The 17,532-nt window shown below is 40.5% G+C and overlaps 1 protein-coding gene and 1 long non-coding RNA gene across 5 annotated transcripts in view; one reads left to right on the top strand and one right to left on the bottom strand.

Moving 5' to 3' along the window:
• phf14 (PHD finger protein 14) overlaps window positions 1–8,272 on the top strand; it is a 75,688-nt gene extending 67,416 nt beyond the window's left edge. For all 4 annotated transcript variants that reach the window (XM_046843776.1, XM_046843777.1, XM_046843774.1 and 1 more), the window contains one exon: window positions 7,566–8,272. In XM_046843776.1, the coding sequence (XP_046699732.1) occupies window positions 7,566–7,637 (72 nt within the window). In that variant the 3' untranslated portion in view covers window positions 7,638–8,272. The remainder of the gene's footprint in view (window positions 1–7,565) is intronic.
• Window positions 2,884–14,407, bottom strand: LOC124381881. Its single transcript, XR_006924939.1, has 3 exons — window positions 14,372–14,407; window positions 13,164–13,269; window positions 2,884–3,570 (listed from the first exon to the last, which is right to left on the bottom strand). It is a non-coding gene; the product is annotated as an uncharacterized LOC124381881 (long non-coding RNA).
• Between the last annotated feature and the right edge of the window lie 3,125 nt (window positions 14,408–17,532).

Here is a 17,532-nt window from a genome sequence, read left to right as displayed (position 1 = left end):
TCTTTTCTCCTTTTCTCTCTCTCGTATTCCATCTGCACCTTAGTCTCTCTCTCTCAGGATTCAAGATTCATAGGTTGCTTTGTTGACATGGCAAATATGGACATTTGTATTGCATTCGTATCTCTTTCACTATCTTTAACCTCTCTCTCTCTCTCTCTCTCTCTCTCTCTCTCTCTCTCTCTCTAAGCAGTTTCTCTGTTACTGTATATGGAACTCTAACCTGTGTTCTTACCACACAGTGGTTGTCCAACCCCATGCAGCAGCACCCCAATCTCCCCGCCCCGGTAACCCACTACTACCCCAAAAAACAAGTGTGCATCAGACAAGGCAACCAATTTACCTGCAGCCGCCGAGCGCTCGTGTTAATTTGTGATTTAATATTATGCTCGAAATTGGAAACGGAGTGAAAGTACTTTACGCTCACTGTTATATTTTTCCCCCCCAAGCATAAGGGCTTATCAGATGTAGGCTTGTGCGTTTTACCGCTGATTTAATTAGCCGTCTTCGCTTAAATTCACCTCAGTATCCGTCACGCCTCACTAAAATGGAAAACGCATTCTTAGAGGCGGGGGGCTGAGGAGAGAGAGAGAGAGAGAAGAAAAAAAGGCAGATTAATGAACGCCCTTTGTAATAAACGGAAATAGGGAGCACAGATATGCACCGTCATGAAGTTTAATTGTGCTTTCTGGAGACTTGCTTTGACTGGACCTATAAGAACGAGAGAAAGAGGGAGCAAAGACAAAAAAAAGAGGAGGAGAAGGAAAAGGGAGGAGAGGGCCAGAGGTGGTTCAATGTAGCGTGTAACACACAGCCTCAGCCGCCTAATGAACCAAGTGTATATGACTAAACGCGCTCGTGTCATATCCAGCATTCCGACAGCGGCTTTAAATCACTGCACGCACACACACACACACACACACACACACACACACACACACACACACACACACACACACACACACACACACTCTCTTACACTCACACACACACACACACACACACACACACACACACACTCTTATACTCACACACACACACACTCTTACACTTACACACTTACACACACTTTTACACTCTCACACACACTCACACACACACACACACACACTCTCTCTCTTACACACACACACACACACACGCTCTCTCTCTCTCTCTTACACACACACACACACACACACACACACACACACACACACACACACACACACACTCTCTTTCTTACACTCACACACACACTCACACACACACACTCTTACACTTACACACTTACACACACACACACACACACACACACACACACACACTCTCTTACACTTACACACTTACACACACTTTTACACTCTCACACACACACACTCACACACACACACACACACACACACACACATATACTTTTAAGGGCAATAGTATTTGGACACCTGACTTTTCCAGCCCATTTACATGCAATATAAAAGTGTCTGGACCCCCTTATGATCACTTCCAGAGTGAAAGTGAACACTTGAGTGCACCCCAGGCCTCCTCGCCTACATCAACTCCATCACTAGTGGAACGACTTCCCAGGAGAGTGGAACTTATCATTAACGCAAACGTGAACCAAATGTGGAACGTGATGTCGGATCCGGCGTTCCCAAACTTTTTGCCGGTGATTGAATTTTTTTTCCCTCGCAGAACGTTGAAGATTTCGCCTTCGTACGTCACGCGCCCGTTTATCAACCGTCCTTTGGCGCAGAGCGTTATTATTTATTTGATTTTTTTCCCGAGCGGAACTCGACGTCGTCTTCGCGATTTTTCCCCCCCGTGTTATTCCGGCTTCACGCGCTGTGTGTGTTTTCATCATCGTCGCAGGACATCAATCTGTCTTGTGCAAACGCACAGCGGCACCTATCAGGCAGGAGGAGGCTATAAAGGCTTGTGCACTACACGCATAAATATATACACAATACACACACACGCACGCACACACACACGCAAGGGAAGACAATAAAAGCAGAAAACACGATAAGGAAATACGTCATACTAATTAGGCGGCTGAATTCTTTGAGGACTGCGGCGGCTTGATAAAGGACGCCAAAGCTCATTAAAGCCAAAGCAGCGTCGTAAATTTGAATTCTTTTTCACCCGGCTTTAGTTTAATCCCACTTTATGAAGTTGACTGTGTGTGTGTGTGTGTGTGTGTGAGTGTGAGGAGGCAGGAGGATGGAGAAGCGCAGCACGGTGCGGCTGCAGGAGTCTGTGTGTCGAACACATTCACACACTTCACAAGGCTTTGATGCCACCTAGGGTTCAGTCTGTATTCTGTTCTTTACCCCCTCATCCCCTTTTCTCACACACCTCCGTCTCACTCTCTTCCATTATATCTCCAAATGTGTGTGTGTGTCTCTCGTTCTCACGGTTACTGTCTCACTCTTTTCCACTTTCTCACTCTCCCCCTCTGTGTCTCTCTATCGCTTTCTGTCTCTTTTACTTCGTCTTTCTCTCTCTCTTCTTCTCTCTTCCTCTTTGCCTTTTTCTCTCTTTCAGTCTATATGCCTCTTTATGTGTCACTTTTGTTTGTCTCTGTCTTTCTTGGCGTTTGTTTTTTTTTTTTCCACTCCCTCTGTCCGTTTCCTTTTCTCAGCCCTCTCTCTCTCTCTCTCTCTCTCTCTCTCTCTCACTTCCTTACTTTGCCCCTCTCTTTCTGTCCATTTTCTCATTCACTTATTCTCTCTATCTCCTGTTCTCCTTTCATTCTCACTCATACTGTTCCTTACTCTCTGTCCATCTTTTTATTTTCTAATTCTCCTTTGCAGTCACTCTCTCTCTCTCTCTCTCTCTCTCTCTCTCACTCACTTTTTCCTCTGCCCCCTCTCCTTCTGTCCATTTTCTCATTTGCATATTCCTCTTTTACCTCTCTCTCTCTCTCTCTCATATTACCCTGTTCTCCCTTTCATACTCATTCATTCTTTTTGTCTCTTTCTCACTGTCTGTCCCTCTTTCTCTCACTTTTTCTCTGCCACCCCGTCTTTCTTTCCATCTTTCTCATTTGCTTATTGCCTTTCTTTCATCATCCTGTGCTCCCTTTTATACTCACTCGTTCTCTCCCTTCTTTTTCTCACTCGCTGCACCCCCCACACACACACACAAAAATATAGTTAAATGTGTAGCCAATGTACTAACAGTAATCCTGAAACGATTGAGTAAATAGCTGCACTAGCTTTTATACACCTCTTTTTCCTTCTCTCTCTCTCTCTGTTTCAGTTTAATGTCTTTTATCGTTCCAGCGTTCCTGCTTTATTTAACTCTTGGTAACAGCGATGAAAAAGCGCCTGTGCCTCCGTCTCCGTTATAAACCTCTCCCATCGTATTTGGGACTTGTTTTTTTCTTGACGCGCTCGAACATGCGATCGGAACGGAGCACGTGGCGTTTCATTATCGCTGCGCGCGTATGCACGCGTTTGCCAGAGGGCGGCAGCGTGAGTGGCAGGGCGCGGTTCGTCCCAGAGGAGCTTGGCGGAGACTTCCCACAATGCCGCTGCCTGTCAGGGTGCTCGAGATGGCTCGGGCTGCCTCGCGGAGGAAATGTCATCCTGTCTGCAAACAAAAAAAAAGAGAGAGAGGTTGAGCGACACGTTCTGGATTGATATGAAAAGCGCTTTGAAGCAGAAGCGAATCGAATGACACGTGCGTTTTTGGACCCCGACTTGCATAAAATCACTTAACGTCTCAGGTAGAACATCGAGTCCGAGTTTGACAGGAACGTTTCAATTCACGGTCGGTATAAAGACCGGAGTTTTCTTTCTTTCTTTCTTTTTAAGATGAAATGCCTTGTTTTTATTTAATCATCTACACGATATGGGCAGACTTTTCCCAGCCGTATGTGGTTCTTCCCCAAAACTGCACACAAGCGTGACATTTTCTCTTCAAACGCCAAAACTCAGACGTGTCTCAGACCCCAGTGTCCCCATGGAGTGGACCTCCTGCTATGGAGCTCTGACCTCAACTCTTTTGAGCACCTGTGAGCAGATGAGAGTTAAGGGCCTTGCTTAGGGGCCCATTTGAACTCAATCATAATAACCACTTCCAATTGAGATCACAGCCATGATTGCAGAGGTGGAAACAGCAATCAAATATTCTACTGAAGTAAAAGTACACCCTATTGCCAAAAGTTTGTGGACACCTGGTCATAAGTATATGTGCTTTATAAACATCGTATTCAACACCCCACCCCCCCACCCCTTTAGTTGAGGGATTCTAGCGTAGTTCAAAAAGGACAAGGGGATATAAATCTCGAACTAGTTGTTTTTAATTGAAGGTACGCCTTCAAAAACGAGTCATTTCTAAAAATGAGAAATCGCAGATTCCGAATTCAGATGGTGAGCGCACACATCGAATGACTTTCAGTTCAACGCCGTTTCTTTTATGTGAGTTTTTGCACGTTTGTTCTCCGTCCATCGATCAATCAGTGCAGTAGTTTCCGGGGCACGAACTGCTTGCCCATGACCACGTAGTCCACGCATTCAGACCCCGAAAAACAGCCAAGTAACAAATACTGTTTTTTTTTTCTTATTCCGCTCACACTCCTGAGCAGCTTTTGCCGCATTATATGCGATCCTGCCAGCAGCAGCCGTGCCTTCGCTGTAACTCACGAACCAAAACGAGTCATCTTCTGTCCCCCTGAGGAAAAAAGATGGGAGGGAGGGGACGTTCGGCAGGACCCGCAAATCAGCCCCTCCAAGAGTCCAGGGGCACTGCCCCAGGGACAAGCTCTAAATCAGCAAAAGTCTAGAAGTGGATATAGAAAAAAAAAGGGAGGGGCGCTGTAGCCCAACTAAGACATTTAGCATGAGGTGGTTTCTCATTTAACCACCGAGCGGCCATGGAGATAACGTACAGCGCCGCGGGTAATTGGAAAATTGGCAGGCTTGTCGGGGAGATTTGGTGGATGGCGCATGGGCAGATCGGCCACTCGCAAGCTCACGAGGTGCGAATTTATATCTGCCCAAGGGCCGGCTGCGACAAAGTGTCCAGAGTTCAGGAGGGGAAAAAAAAAGAGGCGCGTTTTTCATAAAGGGCCTCGCTGTATATCAAAAGTTCCCTCCAGACAGTGCGAGTCTGAGAATGTGAGACGGCCAGACGGACCGAAATAAAAAGCCCGGGCGCTCGGGGTAAAACGAATTTCTCTCTTCTGCAGGCCTGGGATTTGAATTATGTTGTCATGCAGAGGTCGACGGTCCTCCGTCAAGGCCGCGCGGCATCTGCTAACACTTTATATACAAAGTCTGGATGCGTAAATCATTAGAACTGAGCATCCTGGTTAGTAGATAAATTCAGAGTCTCCATTTGCTATTATAATAACCCCCGCTCTTTTTGGAAGATGTTCCACCAGATTTCGATGTCTGGAGATTGAGGTACTGATGTAGCTCCGGTTCCAATTCATCCCAAAGGCTTTCAAGAGGGTCTACAGCACTATAGCAGGCCACTCATCATCATCTAATCCATTCCATGTAAAGCACATCACATAAAGGGGAAATTTCGGTCTACCGCACTCCTCCAACTTTGTAGTCACAAAGGTTTCCGAGGTAGAACTACGTCAGGTGTCCTAATACTTTTGTCTATATAACCTGTTTGTTTCCCTCATGAACGGTATATTTTTCGTATCGTGGTGTTTCATGAGCTTCTGGAAGGTTGTAGGGCTCGAATTCCAGCAACACAATATATTACAAATCATATTTAGGATTAAAAGTATTCCTGCTGATACCTCCTGGATTTGGCCCACATCATTTACAGATCATCATCACACTGTTACTTTTGAAGTCCAAAAACAGAAGAAAGCTTTTGAATTGGGTCAGGGACGCTCGTCTGTCTCCACCCTCTCAGAGAATGCTTCTGGGCCGTTTGACATTAGTTTTGATTTGGGGGGTATGAAGGTAAATGTATTGATTTTTTTAATAGTGGGAATATTTTTATTAGTAGTAGAGTAATTTTTTATAGTAACAGCAGCAGTAGTGAGTAGTGTTTTTAGTACTAAAGGTGTCAGTAGTATTGTTAGTAGTAGTTTTTATTTTATTTATCATTAGCAGTAGTAGTTTACATTGTTTTAGTAGTAGTTCTATTTTTTTGTATTCATTTTATCCGTAGAAGTGGTATTTTTCTTAATAGTAGTAATGGTAGTATGTTTAGTAGTAGAGGTAGCAATAGTATTATTTGTAGTACTTATTAGTACTAATAATAAAAATACTAAAAGTAGTTTTAGGAGTAGCATTAGTGATATTTTCTTAGTCGTAGAGGAAGCAATTGTATTTGTAGAAGTTTTATCATTTATTTTTAGTTGTTTATATTATTTTTTTGTTTTTAGTATTTGTTGAATTAGTAGTATTCCCTCAGTGAGCAACAAAAAGTTGAGTGGAATTTTTTATAATTATTATTGGTGGTAGTAGTATTTTTATTAGTAGTGTCATTATTTTTATTTATAGTAGTAGAATTTCTTTTTAGTTGTAGTACATTCCCTCAGTAAACTACAATAAATGTAAAAGTTGATTAGTAGTATTTTTATTATTATTATTATTATTATTATTATTATTATTATTAATTGTAGTAGTTGTATTTTTAAGTATTTTTGTTAGTAAAAGTACAATAGTTTTTACTTTTAGTATTTGTTGTATTATCTTTATTTTACTTAAAGTATATATATTTCTGAATTATAGTCATAATTACTATTACAGTAAACCATGTACAGTGTGCTATAAGGAGAGTGCATGTGATCTGTGTCTCTTTGCTCCTGCACGTAAATCACGTCTTCATGAATGGATGATAGCGGTGAGGCATGCAGTGTTTAACAGTGTTCACGTACCTTACATTCTTCTTGGGCTGAGTTAAAAGACGTCGTATTGCTGAGCGAAGCGTGAACCATAAAGAACGCTGCGCATTAGCGAGAGGGTCGTTAGCGTTTTTTTAGGACCGACAGTCCGCGTCATGTTTCAGCAGCCGTCTAGACGGCGCGTGTTGGAGATCCGCGTGGAAATAGCACATCAGCTAAATAATCAATGAGAATGCGAGGGTCCATCGCTGATCAGTTTGGCTGAAGTTTCCTAAGAGGAGGTGTCATTTCAGGTGTGTGTGTGTGTGTGTGTGTGTGTGTGAGTCATACAGCTGCCCTTCCAGCGTAGGGATGAGGGCAGTGTGTGGTTGGGAATAAGTAATCACACATGGCTGGCTGTAGATGTGTGTATTAACCTCAGGAAGAGGGGATAATTGCATCTGTCAGACTCATTTAACTGTCGAGATGGCCGTCGTTTTCTATTTGCGTCCTCCTCTAAATCGCGCCGAGCTTTAAGTGACTCCGAGGCACGAGCATCCCGCGATGTTGTACTGCACGAGTATTTGTTGCTTGGCTGAGGTTGAAAAGATGGCATATTGATAAAAAAAAAATGGAAGAATACAATATACAGGCAGAGGGCAAGATTTTTTTTTTCCACTGGATATATGAAATTTTAACAAGAGCTTTTCGTCTCTTGTTAATAAACTCAATGTTTGTAATGATCATGAAACGCAATGTGATGTGAACACGATCTTTGTTTTTTATTCAGGAGGAAGAGGAAGCGCGTGAACCCGGAGCAGTGTGTGTGAACGAGGAAACTGAGCAAGAGATCCCGGACTGAATCACCTCACCGGCACTGTGTCCGTGCCGACACCCTGTTCGTTCCCCCCCTTTAATTTCTCAGTCTGTTTTACAAGTTCTCTTGAAACAATCCGTTCGTTCACTATGAAGCAATCCGCTTCTGGATGGTTGCGAGTTCAAAATCCCGGCAAATCGACACAATCCACAACACACCGCCTTGAGTAAAAGGATTCCTGCTGTACCGATATGTCACTATCCAGAGGAACCAGATTGCTAACTAGCTACCATATCAACTTTTTTTCCCCCCAGGTACCTATTTAGCCACGACGAAGTTTACAAACTAACGCTCTGGCTTCCCAGCATCGTGCATGCGTTTCCGCAGGCCGGATGCTTAGCTGTGAATGAAATCCCGCAACCCTACACGATTTGGCCTACAAACCTGAAGGCCGTCTGTCTCCTCTGTCCCAAACACTGCTGCTGAAAAAAAATCGGACGAATCTGCGAACTGCCGCAAAGATCGACCGCTTCGAGGAAACAATATTTTCGTACACTACCGGCGCTAATTCCGAAATGTGAACATCCTGTGTGATATATTATCATGCGATACTGATGTGTTAGCAATATCGTTTCTTTTGTACAGAGAGAAATGTACTATTATTAAATATTCTGTGTTAAGTTTTGCTTTTGAAATCCATTTTCTAATCTATTCTCGAGCTCCTGTGACTGATGGAAGACGCTGCAATATCAGAGCAAACACTATTTTTTACATTTGTACAGTATTCTAGAGGAGATGCTGAAAGGAGCAGGGAGTGTCCTACACACACCGCCTCATATTTTGTCATGAATTCCTATATTCTCGCTTCTGTCCGAACTGTGGTGCAGAGTTTCAGATTGACACGTCCCCCCCCCGGTGCCAGAGTTTACACGAGAGTCTGTATTTAGGTACTTTGGAAATGTCATTCTTAATAAACGATGATGAACGATAACGGCGTCTTTAATGCAAAACCAGGTTTCCGAGTGTTCGGGGAAAAAGACTAGAAATGGTACAACTGCACAACATTTGCTTGGTGTCCCACAAGAGCAAAAAAAACTCTCTTGACTGCATTTGGAATTATGGTAAAGGCACTCAAGTCGAAGATTATGTTTTTGGTTAGGGGTATGAAGTACTTTTTCGGGAAAACCTATGTGGAAAAATCTATTCTTGCCAACATGACGGTAACATGGTCTGCTGCTTTTCTGTCTGTATATATTTTTTTTGCAACACCTCTTTGTGACCTCCCACCCCGTGGTATGTTGTCGCAAGCACCGTCCACACATGTTCTAGTTAATAACAACTGCCCAATTTGTGCCCAAAATCTGTGGACTACTGAGGCAAGGACTACCCGCCCCCTCCATTTTATTCCCCCTGAATCATAGTGTGACAAAGAAATACTCAAACACATCCACGTGCCTTACCAGTATACGGTACGTCTCAGCTCGATCAGGGGTGGTCTGTGGCGCATCTGTGGTCCATCTATCGCCCTGTGGTTTATCTATCGCATCTGTGGTTTTATCTATCGCCCTTTTGCAAACAAGGTCCCCCAGCATCCACAGCTTCAAATAAATCGCTTTTACGAAGTGGTATAAAAAAGATTCGAAGAAAGAATAGTTTTGTAACACACCAACACATGGCAGCACAAGACTGAACGCACAGTCAAAGGGAGCACTGACCTTCATAAATCGGTGTGCCAAAAGACTGGGAGCTGTGCAATTGGTACTATTCTCACCATCTGCATTACCACAACTCTGACTTTATCATGGACAGCAAATTAGAAGAGCAAACATAAAAAATTCTGCGTGGAATTGGGCAAATCCCTCATGATTTGGCGAATTTACGGCCACACTGCAGTGAGTCGTCCGAGGTGTTTGGAGTGCCATGCCTGAAGGAGGACATTCAGCAAAAGCGACCGGATCTGTAATGCACCAAGAACTGGATGCGTCATTTATATCGTTCTGTACATCCCCTTATTGTAGTTGATCAAATATGTATCAAATAGACATTTGCAGAGTTTCGTATCTAATGCGGAGGGAACGATTTGTTTCAATGCAAACATTAATTTGCCCATGTATCCCCGTCATGCAGGAACAGAACCCCTGGAAGGCTATTGAACCATGAAAGACATTATCTGGAAGGCTGTGTCTTTTTTTTTTCCCCTCACTCCAAAGCAGGAAGAATGCTGGCGATTGATGTGCTCGGATGAGATTTTGCCGATTCCTGAAGGCCCCCTGCGGCACCTTGCAGCCCTCTTCCCAGCATGCAATGCAACAAGAATGTCATTAGGGCCGTGATCGCAGCTAAGGGCATGCTAATGGAGGAGTGGTCCGAACATCCTTGAATGCACCAGTACGATGAATATCGTTTTGTTTTTTTTCTTTGCTGTTTTGAAGATAGTTCCAACTATCGGTTGTGATTAATCAGAACCGATAGTTATAATAATAATAATCTGGAACAGATTTTGGTCTCCTAGTTCAAGTGAAGAAAAAACCGTCAGCTTCCCTTGTACCACAGAACTTTCCCAGTTTATCCCAGAGCAGTTCAATAGGATTTAGGTATGGTGACTGGGTAGGCATTTCCATGATTAATAAACACTCCAGACAACTCTCTAAATAACGCCCACAGAGCTCGGACGTACGCTTCGGCTCATTGACATGTATGGTGCAGTCGGTTCCAATCAATCACAGTCTATATGGAATTGCATGGTATGGAATGGTTGCCATGTTGGATCCTTTCCTTCCCTGCTTTATATGTATCTTTAAAGTATCTTACTTATGGAGATGCACATCCCTACTGTCCAGTGAAAGGTATTGCAGGGGTACATAAAAAGTGTGCGGCTCTTTAATTCCCTTCATATCAAACTCGGTACACTTTCGTCACCGATTTCTTTAGTCTCGCTGATTTCAAGTAGCGGTAGGTCAGTATTAAAATACGAAAATCTGTTACCCACTGTCATTACGTTCTATTAGCACGCATTCAACGTCTTGAATAGTACCGAGGCATTAAATATAATCCGGCCATGACTGTACGCCGTGATCGATGTCACCAGTATTACTGCCATGGCAACGCTACTTCCAAAGTATTACCTTTACTTTCCGCTGCGGAATAAAAGGTGCATTTTATTCAGGAATGACGTGTTTTCAGTCTGATATTAATGGTCATTTTTAATATCAAATTTCCGTGATAAGTCCATTCTTTATTTGAACTTGTTTACAGAAACTGCTTAGTGTCTTCTACATATGAGGTGCACTATATAGAAGGTACATTAGTGGGGTCCGAGTTTTGAGTAAAGGACTTCATTCGCTACAGTCAATCATTCGCTTGTAGCCACAAAATTCTCCTCGGAAATAGAAGATTCGGCAAAACCAAAACGAGTAGCTTGGCGCCGTCGACTCAAGGACACAGACAGGAAACCCGGCGATTATGCCCTCTACGTAGTCTGGTTACATCCTACATTTTTTTTAAATATAAAATGTAAGTTTATATAATAAACATAAATGTTGAATATACATAAAAATTGTGTTGATAAAGCTGCGATACAGGGTGTACTTACGGTGTACTCCAGGTTTAACGGTTGTGACAAAAATGCTCACTGATGCATATTGACGCCAGGCTCTGAATCCGCTCGCTCGTTTTCATTCCCTTCTTCACACCGAGTAAACTTTATGCCATACGCTTTATAGGGAGGAGTGAACGAGTGACCTGATTTTGCCCTATGCGTCATAATATTAGCATAATACTGTAACCTTTGAGGTGAGATATGAGGGCAACCACCCAACCAACGGTTACCTTTGAGAATTTATTTTAAATAAAAGCACATTTTTAATTAAATGTCAATTTTTTTTATATTAATAATAATAATTTGATTTAAAATGATAAAATAAACAAGCTACTGCCGCGTCTGATCGTTTATTCATTCACTACACAACACCTGGCAATTGGCATGAAAACGAGTGAGCAAAGTTGGACCCTGGCATCAATATCATGTCGTCAATACGATGTCGTCATGGGGCTACGCCTACCTCGTCTGGGTTGCGTCATAGAAACACTAGGTTATTTTTGTCACCATTAGGGTTGTGAAATTCCAGGAGTGTTCAAGACAAAGGAAAGGAATGAGAATAAACTGGGAATTTACTCAATTGCAGGTTAGCCTGTTATAGGAAAAACTATCAGTATGTTTTTTGGGGTTTTTTTGCTGATAAAAGATAGTTCCAACTATCGGTTGTGATTAATCACAACCGATAGTTGGAACTATCTTCTATCAGCAAAATACAAAAAAAATAAAACATACTGATAGTTTTTCCGGTTTGCATCTCTGCTGGAGGTCCGCTGTTATTATACAATAATATTTTTTTTTCCTGCTGCTAGATCGTGTGCTGTACCTTGTTAATATTAGTTCATAGTCATTCAACTTAACATATAGAATGAACTTAATTTGAAAAAATTGGAGTACATTTTGAAATGAACAAACAAACAATACTTCTAAAGCATTTTTTAACCTAACGCTACAAATGGAATCTCACTTTAAAGCGGTACCATTTCACATCGACGATCATGCTTAAAACCGCCATCTTTATACGTCTTCACAAAAAGGCCTGAAGCATTGAAATTACATTTTATTATTTTTGGAATAGTTCAGTGCTATTTTACATGGAGTGATACGTTTGTTTTTATCCAGTATTCATTAAAAAAAATATTAGTTGATTAATCGGTTATCGACAAGTGCAATCCGACCGAAATCCCGAGGTCGAAAAAATAATAATAAAATTCGCTCAACCTCTCTAAAATAAATCAATAAATACATTATGTACACACATTACGTACAGAACCCTGTCGTGGCGTTGTGGGTATGAACGAGTGAACAGATGTAGGATGTTTTTTTTTCACTCAGAATTCAGAAACCACTACAAATCGACAGCCAATAAACTGGAGCTCATTTAGTTCACTTTGTTGTGATCATTTGGCTCCCTGTTATATTTGTGTCCAAATCAGGGGTGTGGGATATTAACAATAAATTCCCTCAGTATGTTTTGGGGGGATTTATAACTATAATTGGAGGATATTTTGCCGAGTGCGTTATTGTGCTGGGACTATCGTGAACAGCTGACACCGAAAATGTTCGATATTCTTCATATTTTCATTATAAGTATTTCAGCATATTCCTTTGACCTGCGTTCTGACCGAGATTCATCTTGTCCAATGAGTTTCAATCGATTTTTATGGGCATTTTTAAGCCTTTTTTTTTGTGTGTGCATCGTCTTTTGAGTCAAATTCTTACATTTAAATCAGTCATTTAGAATAATACATTTTGGCTGTTACCAAATCAATGAAATCAGTATTTTATAATATTATATGATATAGAAATTGTATAATATATATAATTTTTTTTCCATTATTTTGTCTCTTTATGAATTGTATTTATTTTTAATTGTGGTTGTGTAATCACAACATATTCTGACCTTGTTTCTTTAAATTATTAGACAAAATAAGGCATGGGCATGGCATCAAGTTAGAAAACGAGTCATTCGTTACCAATAGATCTTGATGTTGTGGATGGAGGCGATGTGCGTCTAGAAGCTGAGCTGTTCTTCTGAGGAAAACGGGTCCACATTCTCCTCCATGCTGAGGGTCAAGGTTTCTACATGGAACGAAAAAATAAGCATTTGTAGCATTTGTCTACTACAACAGTTAACTTCTGTTTTCAAAATTCTTGTTTTCAATGTTTGTATATTTAATTTTTGCTTCTGCTTCTTCTTTTGGCTTCTCTCACTAGGGGGCGCTAAAGCTGCACATACGTCTCCATACCCCCTTGTCCTCTACATCTGCCTCTTTCAAACCAACTACCTGCATGTCTTCCCTCACCACATCCATAAACCTCCTTCTTGGTCTTCCTCTTTTCCTTCTTCCTGGTGGCTCCATCCTCAGCATTCTCATACTGATATACCCCATGTCTCTCCTCTGCACATGTCCAAACCATCTCAATCTCACCTCGTCTCCAAAACATCCTACATACACCTTCTCCACCTCTTCTCCCTGCAACCGCACCACTCCACTGCCCTCCCTTTCATTCACACACATGTACTCTGTCTTACTCCTACTTTCATTCCCCTTCTCTCCAGCGTGTACCTCCACCTTTCCAGGCTCTTCTCAACCTGCTCCCTACTCTCACCACAAGTAACTATATCATCTGCAAACATCATGGTCCACGGAGACTCCTGTCTGACCTTGTCTGTCGACCTGTCCATCACCACTGCAAACAGGAAAGGGCTCAGAGCTGATCCTTGATGCAGTCCCATCTCCACCTTGAACCAGTCTGTCGTTCCTACTGCACACTTCACTGCTGTCACACTGTCCTCATACATGTCCTGCACCACCCTCACATACTTCTCTGACACACCTGACTTCCTCATACCACAACTCCTCTCTCGGCACCCTGATGTACGCTTTCTCTAAATCCACAAACACACAATGCAACTTCTTCTGACCTTCTCTATACTTCTCCATCAACATTCTCAAAGCAAATAATGCATATGTGGTGCTCTTCCTCGGCATGAAACCATACTGTTGCTCACAGATGGTCACCTCTTCTCTCAGCCTGGCTTCCAATACTCTTTCCCATAACTTCATGGTGTGACTGATCAACTTTATTCCCCTGTAGTTACTGCAGGTCTGCACATCTCCCTTATGCTTAAAGATCAGTACCAGCAAACTCCTTCTCCATTCCTCAGGCATCTTCTCACCTTCCAAATCAAGCTTCTACTGGTACTGGTCCAACCGACTTTCCACTTTTCATCCTCTTCATCGTTGCTCTCACTTTCTAGATAGATAGATAGATTAGATTAGATTAGATTAGATAGATAGATAGATAGATAGATAGATAGATAGATAGATAGATAGATAGATAGATAGATAGATAGATAGATAGATAGATATTCATTCATTCATTCATTCATTCATTCATTCCCTTGAACTTGGAAACCCAAAACCTGTTCCAGCATGGCAATGCCCCTGTGCACAAAGTCAGCTCCTTGAAGATCTGGTTTACATGCTTTGAAGAGGAAGATATTGAGTGGCCTGCTAAAGAGCTCTGATCTCATCTCTACTGAACACCTTTGGGATGAATGTAAACGTTGACTGCACCCCAGGCCTCCTCCCCTACATCAGTACCTGCCTTTCATTACAACCTTGTGGCTGAACACAAATATCCATAAACACACTCCAAATAATAGTGGAATATCTTCCCAGAAGAGTGGAGGAAATTATAAAAGCAGATTGGGACTAAATGTGAAATGGAAAAAAAAAAAATCACATATCGTACTTATGACCAGGTGACCCAATACTTTTGCAAATATAGTGTTAGTATTCTATAAACAATACCCCATAAAGACAACGTGAAGATGTTTGTTTGAAATCATCGCAAAGAAAAACATTTAATCGTGATTAATCGCACGGCCGAATCGAGCGAACTCGACTAATCGCAACCAAACCGATTTAATCGCGATTAATCGCACATTTTAATACTGTAATCAACATGGCCATAAACAATTATCGCTGCAAATGTATGTTTATTATTAGTGAAACCAAACATAACATAGCATGAAGACAAAATATTCTTGTAAATGTTTTAAACACACACACACACACACACACACACACACACTTGTACGCCAGGATTCACTAAAGAGACAGAAGTGACATTTTGATTAGAGCTTTGAATTCTGTACCTTTTTCCCCCGCTCTCCCTTTCGTGCTGCCTTCCACTTTTTCTCCACCTCTCTGTGTTTTAATTGCTATGAATAATGCTTAAAATAACATCTCTTCATCATGTATGAGCTTTTCTGCTGACCTTTTCCAGAGTCTGCCCTGTTGTGACAGAGCCATTTGCGGCTCCTTTAATGCACTCGGAGTGCGTTCGGCGTATCGCAGGGTGCTAATCTCTGCCTCTCAACACCTCGGCGAGACGAAGTACATGCTCATTAAGAGTCGAGGCCCTAAAAGGGTCGCTGACATCCTGGAGTTTGAACATGTTGATGATTTGAGTCTGTGAATATAATTGACAAGGACGTTTTCTAGCACAGGTGCTAAAGTCAACAGTGGGAGATGATTCTCAACCTGCGAGAACGTACATCCTTTACAGTTTAGAATCAATCCTATGAGCCAAAGAAATGAATGAAAACATTAATTGCCCACATTTAATAAAAAAAAAATTGGACTTTTGGATTAATATGGGACAGTTTTTCCTGTTTATTCATTTTTACAATTGTTCCATCACCAATATCCCTCGTTTCTCTCGCCTGAGGCTAATAAGAGGTAAAACAAAATGCATAATACAAAAAAATGTAACATTATTATTGCCTTATTCTATGTGTGTATATATATATATATATATATATATATATATATATATATATATATATATATATATATATATATATATATATATATATATATATATTTTTTTTTTTTTTTTTCTTTGGGATTCAATGTCAAATATTTCCAGGAATAAACCATAATTAAATTTGCAAAGGTTTTTTAATAAGAATTCCAAATATTTTTTCTTTATCATTATTATTATTATTATTATTATTATTATTATTATTATTATTATTATTATTATTATTATTATTATTATTATTATATTATTAAACATTACAACAACTACTAATAATAATAACAAACAGTAAAGGAATTTAGAATACTTTTTGAATAATTATTTAATATATTATTATTATTATTATTATTATTATTATTATTATTATTATTATTATTATTATTATTATTATTATTATTATTATTATTATTATTATTTGCAAAGTTGTTCTAAATGTTCTTCCTTTACTATTCTCTTCTTCTTCTTCTTATTATTATTATACTAAAAAGTTACTTATTAATTAAGTAATAATAATGATCCTAACACAAATATTAGCACTAATAGATTATTATTTTTAATTTTTTTATTATTATTCTTAATTTTTTTTATTTAGTTGTACTAATTTAATCATTATTATTATAAAGGTTTCACTTACTTTAAAGTAATAATTATGTATAATAATAATGTATAATAATGTATAATAATGTGTGTGTGTGTGTGTGTGTGTGTGTGTGTGTGTGTGTGTGTGTGTGTGTAAGACCCTAACAGACTGCACAGGCTTTCCTATAAAACATTGTTTTGCTCTTCATTGTGTTCAGTAGCTGTAAAATTTACAGCCCTATAAAAAGGTAAATACTCCGCGAGACTTCACTGATATGAGCTACTGATCGTTTGCCTATTACGCGTTTTATGGCTGGTGTAATTCAGACGGATTCCATGTGGCCTTGCTGCGACTCGCTTCTGCTTTTGACATTCCGCCCGATTCCAGATGCACTACAACAGTGTACAGTAGCACTTTATGGAAAAAAGTCCGGTAATTTGATACATGAAGTGAAGTGTACAGTATCCTCTCAATAATCAGGAAAGAAATTCCCTATGGCTTGAGTTGAAGAGAAATCCAACAAGATCTCGTTGTGTACATATGGCAAGTTGTACGTTTGTGAACAGTTGACTTCACAACATCCTGTTCTTCCTGGGACTAATCATGCAGTTTGGATGCTGGACATTGTCAAGTTTGCTTACAGTATATTGCATCCAGTTCTTGCTTCTGATTAGTTGTCAATGTTCATTATAGATGAACATCTTAGTCATGTGATAATACAAGAACCTCCATTCTTCTCTGAAGATGTTCCACTAGATCTTTAAGTGTCCTTGTGAAGATTTGTGAGATTTCATTCAGACAGTTTGTGAAATCAGTTATAAAAACTCCTGATTTGGGTGAGGTGAAAAGGCATGGGGATGCAGTCACAGTTCCAGTTCACCACAAAAGGGTTGAGATTAAAGATCTATAGCAGGAAACTCAAGATCTTC

The sequence above is a fragment of the Silurus meridionalis genome, chromosome 29, assembly GCF_014805685.1.
Source record: "Silurus meridionalis isolate SWU-2019-XX chromosome 29, ASM1480568v1, whole genome shotgun sequence".
Taxonomy (NCBI): Eukaryota; Metazoa; Chordata; class Actinopteri; order Siluriformes; family Siluridae; genus Silurus; species Silurus meridionalis.
Note: the sequence above shows the minus strand (reverse complement) of the source record. Positions and strands in the feature narration are given on the sequence as shown.